Source organism: Molothrus aeneus, chromosome 19 (assembly GCF_037042795.1).
Source record: "Molothrus aeneus isolate 106 chromosome 19, BPBGC_Maene_1.0, whole genome shotgun sequence".
NCBI lineage: Eukaryota > Metazoa > Chordata > Aves > Passeriformes > Icteridae > Molothrus > Molothrus aeneus.
The window spans coordinates 6341084-6353103 of record NC_089664.1 but is presented as its reverse complement, the minus strand read 5'-3'; the positions used below and the strand labels follow the sequence as shown (position 1 = coordinate 6353103).

Sequence of the window (12020 nt, the reverse complement as noted above, 5' to 3'; positions counted from 1 at the left end):
GGCTCCCACCCCCAGCCCGCAGCCCAGCCCGAGGTGCCGGGCCGCTCCCCGGCCCCCTTCCCCTTTCCCACCCACCCCCCCACCAAAAAAAAAGGAAAAAAAAAAAAGAGAAAAATTAAAATAATTATAATTTTTTTTTAAATAAGGGGGGAAAAAAATCACGGCTGCCCTGAGTCCGGCTCCCTCCCCAGCCCCTGTTCCGCCTTGTGCTGACGTCTGGGGAAAAAACCACGCTCCCAGCCCAAACTTTCTTCCCCGGCTCTTTGCTCTGGAGCTGTTCAAACAAACGCCCCTGCTCTGAGCCGAGCGGGGCGGCCCCTCAACCCCCCCGGCCCTGCGACCTGCCCCCCTGCCAGGGACCGAGCCCCGCCGGCAGCCGAGCCGCGGAAAGGGGGGCAGAGAGGGGGGCAGAGCCGCTTCCCCCCCCTCCTTCTCTCCCCCCCTTATCCCATCCGCATCACCCCCCCCAGCCCTGTTTTAAGTGCTTCTATCAACAAGTGTAAGTGGCTGCGCTCCGTGGGGAGGGATGGGGTGGGCTGGCCGAGGGGCTGGAGGGAGAGGTGACCCGCAGGTTAGCGGGGGACACGGCCCCCCTCCACCTCCAACCACCCCCCTCCTCCGGTCCCCATCAACCCCGCAGCAAGGTCACCTCCCCTGGGAAAAGCCCGGCTCTCTCGCCTTAATGAGATAATTACGTCCTGCACCACAGTTAAAAACTCATAGGCTGCTTCCCTTGGGGTTAGAAAGAAACCTCCCTAATGAAAACCAGCCACCGGGAACAAGGAGTTTTTCCTCTTTAAAATTATATATATTTATATATATGTATGCATGCACGCAGATATGCAGGGAGGAGGCAGTGGGAGGGAGGGAGGGAGGAGAGGGGCAGACCCCGGGGCTGGTTGCTGGTGTCCGGAGAGCGCTGGGCTCGGGGCGATGAGCAGAAATCGAAGAGGTTAAACAATTTTTCCTTCCCCTCGATTCCAGCCGCTCTCCTGCCCCGCCGCTGCGGGGACATTTGGACAGGGCTGCGCTGGGTTCCACGCGAAACCTCCGAGCGAGGTGGGCCGGCTCTGAGCTCATAAACATCCCCGCTCCAGCACGGCCGAGGGAGGCAAACCCCTGGCTGAGTTATTTTAACATTTGTCGAAAGCTTTTCTTGCGCTCCCTTCCCCTCCAGTCGGAGGCGTGCGGATTTTTAAGGCAGCCAGCGCTGCCAAATCTGATCTTCCTGACGGGGAAGCGCCTTCCCAGAGCTCTCCAGCTTGGAAGGGGTGCAGCTGAAGGCAGATTTTGGCTCTCTCCAGCTCGGCGGGGGGCTCCTCCAGAGTGCAAACAAGCCAGCCCAACCTCCCTTCCCCCTTTTTATTGTGGGGGGGGTCCGTTTGTCGGTCTGTCGGTCCGGTTTGCGGCCCTAGGGGCGTTCTGGGAGCCAGCCCCGGTGTCGGGTTCTGTCCCCTCCTCGGCTGTGTAAATCCCGGGCTGCTGTCACGCTGTCACACTGTCCCTGCTCCTGCTTTCCCCCGGGATGCTCCCAAGGACGGGAGTTTCGGCCCTGTCCCCGCCGTGCCCACTGCACTTCTGCACTCCGTGTGCATTTTAGAACACAAATAAATTGCCAGCAGCCCCCCTGGCTGCTCCTACTCAGGGAGGGGATGGCTGCATCACTCTTGGCACCACCAGGCTCTGGGGGACCCAGCACACCCAGCCTCGTGCCACCCCTCCCTTTCTCAATCTCCTTTTTTCCACCGTGACTGCAGGGACAGACCCTCCCCAGGATGGGGATGACCCCATGTCCAGGAAAAGCTGCGCCAGGACCAGCCCTGGCAGTGACCCTTCAGCAGTGGGCACTGGCTGTCCCCAGGGCAGTGGGGACCCCCCTCCCTGGGGTGCCCCAGCCCCCCCTCTTGGCTCCAGGGCTGGCAACAGCTTGCTGTGATTATTTTGGGGGTGGCTGCTCTTGGCCCATGGAGGGGCAAGGGCAGGAGAGGGGGGATGGAGCAGCCCCATCCCCGTTTATAACCCTCTTTCTCCTCCTCCTCCTTGTTTAGGGCCAGACCTTATTCTTGAACTGTCTGGCTTTTCCAGGGGAGACAGCTTTCCCTCAGTCCGTGGCATTAAATAATTAAATGGAGGGAATAATCGTCGGTGAAACCCCCTTGGGTTCGCACTTCCTCAGGCCCTGTGATTGCTGATATTTTTTTGGTTGAAATATGACCTTTTTTATGATCAAAGGGGATCAGAGTTCCAAAGGAAAGTTTAAAAAAAAAAAAAAGAAAAAAAAAAAAGAGGGCAAGCATTTTCTTTTTTTCCCAGTCCTAGCGGTCTGGTAAAGTTTCTTTAGACATGCAAAGATTTACACACCTTTCTGCAGGGTGCCTTAAATTACCCTCCAACTCTTTACACATTTCCATGAGCAGAGCAAGAACAGTAAGTCATTGAGAAATTAACTGGCCTTTCAGTAATATCCCCTGTCGGCCTTTCAGAAGGAGAATGTCTAATGACTTTTTTGAAGTAGAGGTCAGGGTTTGCTTTTTTTAAATAAAACAATCTGTATTAATGCAATTTCCTTTTTAGCTGTAGGATTTGCCCTTTTTTTCCCTCAGCATTGTTTTTTCAACACCACCAGCCACACGAGGCATCCCAAGCAAGACCTGGTTGGTTGAAACACACACTCCTGGTGTTTCCTAACCCACTTGTGCAAGCTCTTCTCCTTTATTTTTTGGTAAAAATTGTGGTTTAAAGTGGACTTCGAAGCTGGCAAGGTGACTCTTGGCTTTGGGCCAAACGTGGGTTTTGGGGCAGGGGCAAAGCTGAGCAGGTTTGCTTTGCCTGGCACCAGCAGCTGGGTTTTGCTGAGCTGGGTGTGAGCTCTGAGTCTGGCTTTGCTGGGCCAGAGCTGCTGATGAACCAGAGGCACTGAACTGGCAGGGCTGTGCTGGGCTCCTCAGGGTTCTGCAGCCCTTGGGATGGATGGAGCTTCTGTTTGCCAGTCCTTCATCTTCCTCTCAAAAGAAAAAGGTTTCAAATACTATATATTTTTTTGGTAATCTCACTTTGTGTTTTCCTAGGGGTTTCCCGATATTTCTCTCACGCTGTGCCAACACCTTTTACTTCCCTGGTGCTCAGCATGGCAGGGATCTGGATGTGCTCTGCCAGCCCCAGCCCCTCCTCACCCCAAAACCACGGGCTGGGGCACTGCAGCCTCCTTGGACACTGCCTGGGATGGGATGGTGCTGCTCTTTGTGGCACCCAGGTGTTCCCTCCTAACATTCCCAAAATGTTGCCCTGTGGATGTTCTGGTGGGGAGAGGCTGGGCTGGCTCACCCCCAGCTGAAGGATTTTCTGGCTGTGGAGCTGCACCTCAGCTGCTCTGGAGGATGCTCAGAGGGGACCGTGGGGGATGGTGGGAGCCTGGCAGTGCCCGGCCAGGGCCAGAAATCAGCTCTGGGGGTGGGTGGGTGCCCAGCCCCGTGTCCTGCCCGGGCTGGGGATCAGAGCACCCCCTCCACCCCAGGGCATCAGACAGGGGCCGGGGCAGTGCCACCCACAGGGGTGACAGCCTGGGCCAGTTGCTGGAGGAGTCCCCCGTGCCCAGCCCTGCCTTTCCCAGCAGGAATGGTATTTCTGGATTTACTGAGCAGCTCCTCTTTCTCCTTCCATCCCTGCCAGACCCCAAAAGTACAGCATGACCTGTGCTGGCTCCTCTCCTCCTCCTCTCCCCTGCAGCCCTCACAACTCCCCCCACTGCCTCCCAGCTCCCTGTCTCTGTGGTGGCATTATAAAAAACCCAGCCAGACCCTTGGTGAAGATTTTTCTCCCAGCTTTCTCATTCCCTCTCTTTCTGCCTCTCTTCTGCTCTTTCTTTCTCTCCCTCTCTTTCTTTCCCTGCCAGGAATCCCAGTCAGTCCCAGATGAACCAATACTCTGTGGCTCTGCTATTTCCCTTTTATTCCCCCCCCTCCTTCAACTGCGAGATGGGAAAAGAGTGAACTAAAAAAAAAAAAAAAAAAAAAAGAGAGAGAGAAAGAAAGAAAGAAAAAAATCAAAGCGGCACATATTGGATCCAGATGTGCTTACAGCCCTTTCCAGCAATTTAATTAAATTCCCCCAGACAGCCAGGAGGATTTCTTAATGATCAAATTTCCCTGGCTTTCCTCCTAAAATGCCCCTCTTTCTTCAGCTGGCTGTTGCTGTGTCTCCCTGATGGATGGATGGCCAGCTCGCATTCTCCCGAGCCCGCCCCGCCAGGGCCACGGGGAGGAAGGGGCAGAGCCCGGTGCTGTTACCCCAGCCAGGAATTCAAATACCCCAGCCTGGTGCTGTTACCCCAGCCAGGCACCCCAACACTCATCCAGCCATGGCCCTGCTTGCAAAACCTCTGCTCCCAGGAAATGTGGGGCTGGGGACCCCTCCCTGGGTTATGTCCTGTGCTGTGCTCGTGGCAGAGGAGGGTTCCCACTGTGCTGGTGGCAAGGGAAGGGCTCAGCCCATGGCTCTCCTGGTTTGTCACCTCCCAGGGATGGTTTAGATCCAGATTTGGTCCCACACTGTGTCCCCAAAGCCTCTTTTCAAGCTGGGGGTGACCAGGGTGGGGGCAAAGCCTCTGTGGGGTTCCTGAAAGGCACATTTTGGCTGGCATGGCACATTTGGGGCAGGCTAGTGTCCCCTCTCATCCTCAGGGACAGCATGGCTGGGGTCAGAGGTGGCACTGGGGTGACCCTGCCTGGGCAGCCCTCCTTTCCCAGCCAACAGCAGGAAAGGAGCAGTGATTGCCCCCCAAAATGGTGCCTGTGGAGGGCTGGACCTGCAGGGTCCCCACCAGTGCCACACAGACAGGGACGGGGTTTGTGTCTGCTGCTGCCACTGGAATTGTGGAGGCTCCAGGGTTTTCTTGGACATTGGAGGGTTTGGACTTTACTGGGAATGCAGAGGGGCCAAGGTCTGGCTTTACCTGGGACTGGAACGAGGGTCTCAGCTGCCCAGCCCACCCAAAGGGGGGTCCCTGCAGCCCCACTGCTCTGGTTTGAAGCCAGCTGAGCCCTCTATGCAGAGGGACAAGTCCCCACTGTCCCTCACTCTTCCTTGCTGCTCGCCCCCTCTGCTCCCTGCCCAGGGCTGGATGGGGTTATTTCCACCCCTCCTCAGGCAAACACGGGGATGGCACCCCCAAACCCACCCGGGGGGCTGCAGGGGGGGTGCAGACCAGCTGCCCATCGAGGTGCCACTGCACAGCACCAAGTCCCCGTGGCACCAGCGCCACCAGCCACCCTGCAGAGCCCTGCCCTGCCCTCAAGGTGGGCTCGGGGTCCAGGAGCTGCAAGCACCGGGGTCGCCCACGCTGGCACCCCATTTTGTGCGGGGAAGGGAAGGGTGGGAAACAGGGGGGACCGTGACAGAATGTCAGAAAAATGCCCAGCCGGCGCGGCCTCCTCGCCCCCTCTGCCCCGGGGCCACGGCTGCCTGCTGGAGTCTGGAAGCGCTCCACCGGAATAAAATAAATACGTAAATAGGAAACCCAAGGCGGCTTCAGTTATTGCCGCTCTCCAGAGCTCCCCGCGCTGGCGGATTCCGCCAGAATAATAATAAAAATAATGATGATTATGATAATAGTACCAATAAATCCCGGGCTAATGTTTCCCCTGGTAGCTCTTCCAGCAGGGGAGGGTCCGGCCAGCGGCACCGGAGTCACCCCGAGCCCCGGGGAGGCGGCAGCCACTGGGTGCCAGCTGCCAGCAAAGCCAGCCCGGCCTGGGCGGGTCCTCCAGAGGGACGGGGGACATCGGGGGACACCCAGGGATGGGGGACACCCAGGGATGGGGGACACCCAGGGATGGGGGACACATGGTGGGAGGGGGACATTCAGGGCAGGGAAGGACACCTGGGAGGGGGGAGGACACCGGGGCAGGGGATACTCGCGGGGTGGCAACACCCGTGAGAGAGGGGACACCGGGGGGGGACGGGGGGGGGGACACGGAGGGGGGGGCCCCCCCTCCCGCGCGCGGCCGCGTGCTGCCCCCTGCTGGCCGCGCCCGCCAAGGCCACGCCCATCGAGGTCACGCCCATTGAGGCCACGCCCACGCACCATGCCGCTTTATGAGGCCGTGCCTTCCAGAGATACCACGCCCTCCTTTAGCCACGCCCCATTTGACCGCACCCTCATGCCGAGACCACACCCTCCGATTTGGGCCACGCCCCGTCCGACCACACCCCCGCTGCGGCCACACCCATCGGCGAGGCCCCGCCCCCGGCGGGTTGCGGTTCCCGTTCCGGTTCCGGTGGCGGTTCCCGGGCAGGTGAGGGGCGGCAGGGCCGGGGCTGAGCCGTGAGGGGAGGGCGGTGCCGGGGCCTCCTTTCCCTGCCCGCGCTGCTCGGGGAGCTCGGGGCCGCCGGCGGGGGCTGCACTGGAATTTGTGAGCGTTTATTTGTGAAAATGAACCGAGGTTTATGGACTCGTTTGGGGGTTTTTTCCCCCCCGCTATAGCCTGATCTACCTCCTCAGGGAGAGCTGTGATGAGCGTGTTTAATGCATCTAAAAATGCATGGATGCAGCCCACTCAACCTGTCAGGAGTGGTGCATACCCTTATTTATTTATTTATTTACACCTACGAGCTGGTAATAACGAAAATACACTGACTTTAAAGCATTGTAAAACGAACAGAAAAACCAAATTAGTTTTATTTTTTATTCGCTTATTTTAATTGGACTATTTAACTCTAGTAAAGAACGATAAGGAAACGAAGATGGAAGATGTATGCTTTAGAGGTCTTTAGGCAGGGCTATTCCTTATCTCGTTTTTCCTCCCCCTGGGGTCTGGGGGCTCCTGGCCTTCCCTCCCGTGGGTGCAGGGAGGTTTAGAGGGGTCTGCGGGCTCGGTGTCCCTGGGGTGGCTCCAGGTACCCCTGTCCCATAGAAGCCGGGCATTGCTTTGCTGGTGACAGCCCCCGGGGCCCTGGATCATCGGGGCTCCTGGCACTGTCCAGGTAGGCAGGGCTTGAGACACACAAAAAGGGGGCTCCTGGCACCGGGGCTTTGTGCCCATCCTGGCCGTGCCCAGATAACCGCAGTGTGCAGCTCTGTGTGCGGGAGATAATTTGGAGACACCAGATCCGTGTGTGGGAGGAGATCCCTGCGCTGGGCTGGGCTGGGCTGCCTTTATATAAGGAGGGGGAGGCTGTGTTTTTTATTACGTTCAGACCTGCTGAAAGCCTTGTTTGTTTTGAAAGGAGGGAGAAGCCCCTCGGAGAGGGGCCGGGGTGCGGGAGGACAGCGGTGCCGTGCTGGAGGCCCCCAGGAGGGGGTGCACGGGCAGAGCACGATGCCTTTCCTGCACGGCTTCCGCAGGATCGTCCTGGAGTACCAGCCCCTGGTGGATGAGCTCCTGGGGCTGCTGGCCACGCCTGACACCGAAGGGCAGAGCTCCCTGGAGAGGTAACAGCAGGGGGCTGAACACCCCGGGGTGTTTTGGGGGGTGGTTGGAGCTCAGGGAGGTGGATGGGGTTGGACAGCATTGGCTTGGACAGCCCCCAGTCCCGGGGAGCAGCTCATCCCACAGACCCTCTGTTCTTTGGGAATGTGGAGGTGGAGCAAGGCAAACACAGGAGCTGTGGGGGCTCCCCAGGAAAGGCCCTTTCTGCCTGACCCCTGGCAACAAAGCCTGAACTAGGGCTCAGCTGAGGCCCTGAGGCTGCTGTGTAACCCCACAGCCAGCAGGTCAGAGACCCGCTGGGTACAGGACCAGAGGTAAAACCAGGGATTTTCCTTCTTCCCTGGTGCCACTTTGACCCTCGCACACCTGAGCTATGTTCACTGAGTAACTGCTGGGGTTTTGTGTGTCTCAAGCCCTGCCTGCCTGGACAGTGACAAGAGCCAGCTCTCAGCTGTGAGAAGAGTCCTGGAGAGGGAGACCCACTCCCCATTTTATCAGGAAGGTGTGAGTTATGCCCTGCTGAAGGTCACCGAGCTGGGGCTCGTCCCAGCTGCAGAAATCCTCCTGGAATTTGGTGCTGACCTCAGCTTTGAAGGTGAGGCTGGTGGGAAGGGGGGCTGGGCCAGGAGGAACCAGCAGATGAGAAGCTGCCCTGTGAGTGGGGGGATAGCTGGGGCAGAAAGAGGGGGTGCTGCCAGCTCAGACACTCCTGCTCCTTGCTGGAGCAGTGTGGATGTGCCTTGTGGAGATCCAGCCACAAGGATGGACTGAGGGACACCAGGGACTCGGGGGCTTTTGGCAGGATGGAGCCATTGGAGCAGCAGGACCTGGGGTCCAGGCATCACTGTGCTCCCAGGGCCCTCCCCAGCTGTCCCCTTCCACTCTTGGCAGGCTCTGGGGCCGTTTTGTTCTCTCTGACTGTTTTTGTCCTCAGACCCGGTCACGTACTACACGCCCCTGCACATGGCGGTGCTGCGCAACCAGCCGGACGTGGTGGAGCTCCTGGTGCAGCACGGCGCCGACATCAACCGCAGAGACCGGGTACGGCCTCGCTCCTGGCTGAGCCCCCAGGCCTGAGCTGCTCTGGTGTGAGGGACAGCCCTCCTGCTTCCCTCCTCCCGGGCCTCACCCCGTGCTGCTCCCCCTCGGCACATCCCTGTGCCCGCTGTCCGTGCTCTGCTGCTGAGGCAGGTCAGGTTGAGCTGAGCCCCTGCCTTGGAGCAATGTGGGAGGAGGCTGGAGAGACTCTTGCTGTGGCCAAGATAAAACCCCAACAGCGACTCCCTGCAGACACTCACAGTCTTCAGTATCTGCCAGTGTTTTTTAACTGTTTTTAACTGTTGTGCAGATCCATGAGAGCAGTCCCCTGGACCTGGCCAGCGAGGAGCCCGAGCGGTTGCCGTGCCTGCGGCGGCTGCTGCAGCTGGGGGCCGACGTCAACGCTGCTGACAAGAACGGTCTGTGCACCCCACCCAGCTCCCCCAGCTGAGGGTGGGCAGGACAGGGCACAGCGCTGGGGCCATTCGCTGCTGCACCTGCTCCCTGCTCTCAGTCGGGTTTGGGAGTTGGGAGGAAGCTGGCAGAACCTCCCTGCACTCAGTATTTCCTCCTGGTGTGCTGGCTGTGTGAAAAGGGCTGAACCCGGCTCTGTGCAGTCCAGGGGAGGTGGGGTGGGGCTGTGCCTCTGTCATCCTGTGGTGCCCACTTGCTCTAAAACTCACTCTGCCGTGGCACATATGCCCACTGAGACCACCACTAGCCCTGCCTGTGTGCCTGTTACTGTGCCCACAGCTGGGCACCATCATGGGAACAGTGGAAGCCTCTGCCAGAAGAAGGGTTGTCACTCCCTGCGTTTGGCTCTCTGGTGGGTGGGGTGGATTGTTTTCCTTCCTGCCTTTTGGGGTGTCACCCTGTTGTCCTGTGACTGACTGATTGCTCCATTGCAGGGAAGACCGCCCTGCTGCATGCCCTGGCCAGCAGTGACAGTGGCCAGATCCACAACACCGACAGCATCCGTCTCCTGCTGGAAGGAGGTAAAGAAAACCCTCTCCTCTTTCTGGGCTGGTTGATTATTTGTGCAGCACCAGGCATTGCCCTCCTGACTCCTTTATGGAGTCAGAGTAAAGCCCAGGGGTGCTGGAGTTGGTGCTGGCCTGACCTCACACTCTGCAGTGTCAGACATTCTCTGTCCCTCCCTGCAGGCGCAGATGTCAGGGCTGCCACCAAGGATGGTGACACTGTCTTCACCTATGTCATCTACCTGCTGGGAGAGATGGCGTACAGCTACACCGAGGAGGAGGCCGAGGACATCGAGCGCTTCTGCTTCCGTGTCACGCAGCTGCTGCTGGCCCACGGTGCCAACCCCAGCCAGTGCCCAGCCTCAGAGTCCCTCACACACTTCTGCTTAAAAAGCTTCAAAGACTACTTCCCACTGCTGCGCTTCTTGCTGGAGTCAGGTGCTGCCTACAACTGCTCCCTCCATGGTCCCTCGTGCTGGTCTGGCTTCCACGTCGCCTTTGAGCACCTCTGCTGGCACCTCAGTCGCTTCGACGATGAAACCTATTCCTCAGACCTCATGCAGAAGGGTCAGACTCTGCTGGAGCTCATGATGGCCAGTTCACAAGCCATCCAGCTGCCCAGCAATTTTGAGGTCAACACCAGCAGCTGCAGGTTCCACGGGGAGAAGGTCCAGACTCTGTTCTGCTCTCTGAAGCAGCTGGAGCGCTCGCCGCAGGCACTGAAACACCTCTGCAGGGTGTTCATCCGGCAGCGCCTCAAACCGTGGCCTGTGGGTGACAAAATCAAGGCTCTGCCTCTCCCAGACCGGCTGAAGTGGTACCTGCTCATCGACCACGCTGCCGCTGGCCACGAGGACCTGTGAGCCTGGCAGTGCCTCTGTCTGCTCCCTCCACAGCCCTGCTGTGCCTACAGCCACCGCAGCTCTGCTCTGCTCTGAGACAGCTTTCTCTGCAGCAAGAGGTGCTGCCCATGGAGTCCCTCTCTGTGGCATTCTGGGGGTGTTTTTCTGGGCACAACATCACAGCTGTGTTTGTGAAGGTCTCGTTGCTCTGGGGCACGTCATGGGGAGGCAGGCAGAGCTCCTGGGCATGGGGGAGCTGGATACTGGGCTGGTTTGGAGGGAGATTAAGCAAAGGCTTGGGGGCTGTGACTGGACAGGCAGCCTGTCCCCTCTCCCAGCCCTGCCATGGGTGGGTGATGCAGTGCCTTAGGTGTCCAGTGGAGCTGAGAGATGCCTCAGGGTGCTGGGTGAAGGAAGAGGTGTTCTGGCTTTCCTCCCTCTGGTCCTGGTGGTGGAAGCAGGTCCGGCATCCTGTGGGTGTGGATGCCTTCCTTGCTCAGTGTGGGCTTCTGACACTGGGGATGGGAGTGAAATGGGGCTGACTGAGTTTCTGCACCCCATCCTGGCACAGAGGAACATCCACCAAGGACATCTCAGAGTTACTGGGCTGCAAAACACATCAAAGGGATGTTTCCTAACATCCCTGTGCAAGGATGAGGAATGGGCAATCAGCAGCTGAGTGCCTTGTGCCTCCCTCCCCATTCCCTGGCTCTTTCCCTTGGTGACCACTCCCAAAATCTTACTCTCCAGTGCCTCCTTCCCAGAAGGAATTGCTGCACCTGGAGGGCTCATGTTCCAGCCCTGCCACAGCTGCCTGGCTCCCCTTTCCAGGCACCTGCTTCCTTGTGACATGCCAAAGGCTGGTCACAGAGCTGAGCCCCACACAGTTTTGTTGGTTTGTACTGTTTTTCATGGGGGATGGATGCAGTAGATGAAGAGGAAAAATCTGTTCTGGTTAAAGACAGTTTTTATCAGGTGGATCTGGGATTCACTGGCATTTGGAACTGGAACTGTGTGTCCTGATGAACTGGTGCTTAAAAAAACCCAGTAATGTGATCAAATTCTGTCCTGCTGTCTGGAATGGGAACTGAACTATTAAATGAGGCCTTCTATAATAACAGCATTATTATTAACAAGGGGCTTGTTTTTCCTTAGGAGAGGTGGGGTGAAGGACAGGAATGGAGGGATGGCTGGAGGGTTGAGCTGCAGCTGACTCTGCTGTGCCAGTGCTGGCCACCTTGGGCCAGAGGCCAGACTTGGGTCAATGAAGGGAACATGGCCAAAGAGGAGATGGGGATGTTCAAAGCCAGGTGATGGTGTGGGGTGTTGGGGGAGCACAGTGTCACAGCGATGGAGCTGGAGGTGATGGGCTGGATGGGTCTGGGAGCTCAGGCAACCCCAGTGCACTCCCAGGGTTGCAAGGCTTTGTGTGGGATACCCCTATGCCTGCAGGAGGATGTGGGGACTCGGGGTCACACACATCTCCCTTTTTGCTGCCCATGTAGGTGACCTGCTCAGGGGTTTAAAGGTGAGGCCCCCTCAAAGCCCCAGAACCTGGTGTTGCCTCCCCACACCACCACAGGGACACAGCTGAGGCTTCTCCCCTTTGCCTTACCCAGCTCATTGCTGAGCAGCAGCAAGGGGTCAAACACCCAAGCAAGGAATGGAGCCCAGTCCGTGCCAAAGGTGCCCCAAGCTCCAGTTCATGAGCAGGAGCCCTGTGCACTGCAGTC

The 12020-nt window shown here is 58.3% G+C and overlaps 1 protein-coding gene across 1 annotated transcript; it reads left to right on the top strand.

The window, feature by feature from the left end:
* The first annotated feature begins 6241 nt into the window (after positions 1 to 6241).
* ASB6 (ankyrin repeat and SOCS box containing 6) lies at positions 6242 to 11407 on the top strand. The gene is made up of 7 exons (XM_066563003.1): positions 6242 to 6293; positions 7225 to 7429; positions 7841 to 8022; positions 8362 to 8468; positions 8776 to 8884; positions 9374 to 9460; positions 9629 to 11407. Exons 2-7 carry the CDS (start codon positions 7317 to 7319, stop codon positions 10306 to 10308), a joined length of 1278 nt encoding a protein of 425 aa, XP_066419100.1. The 5' UTR covers positions 6242 to 6293; positions 7225 to 7316; the 3' UTR covers positions 10309 to 11407.
* The last annotated feature ends 613 nt before the right edge of the window (positions 11408 to 12020 follow it).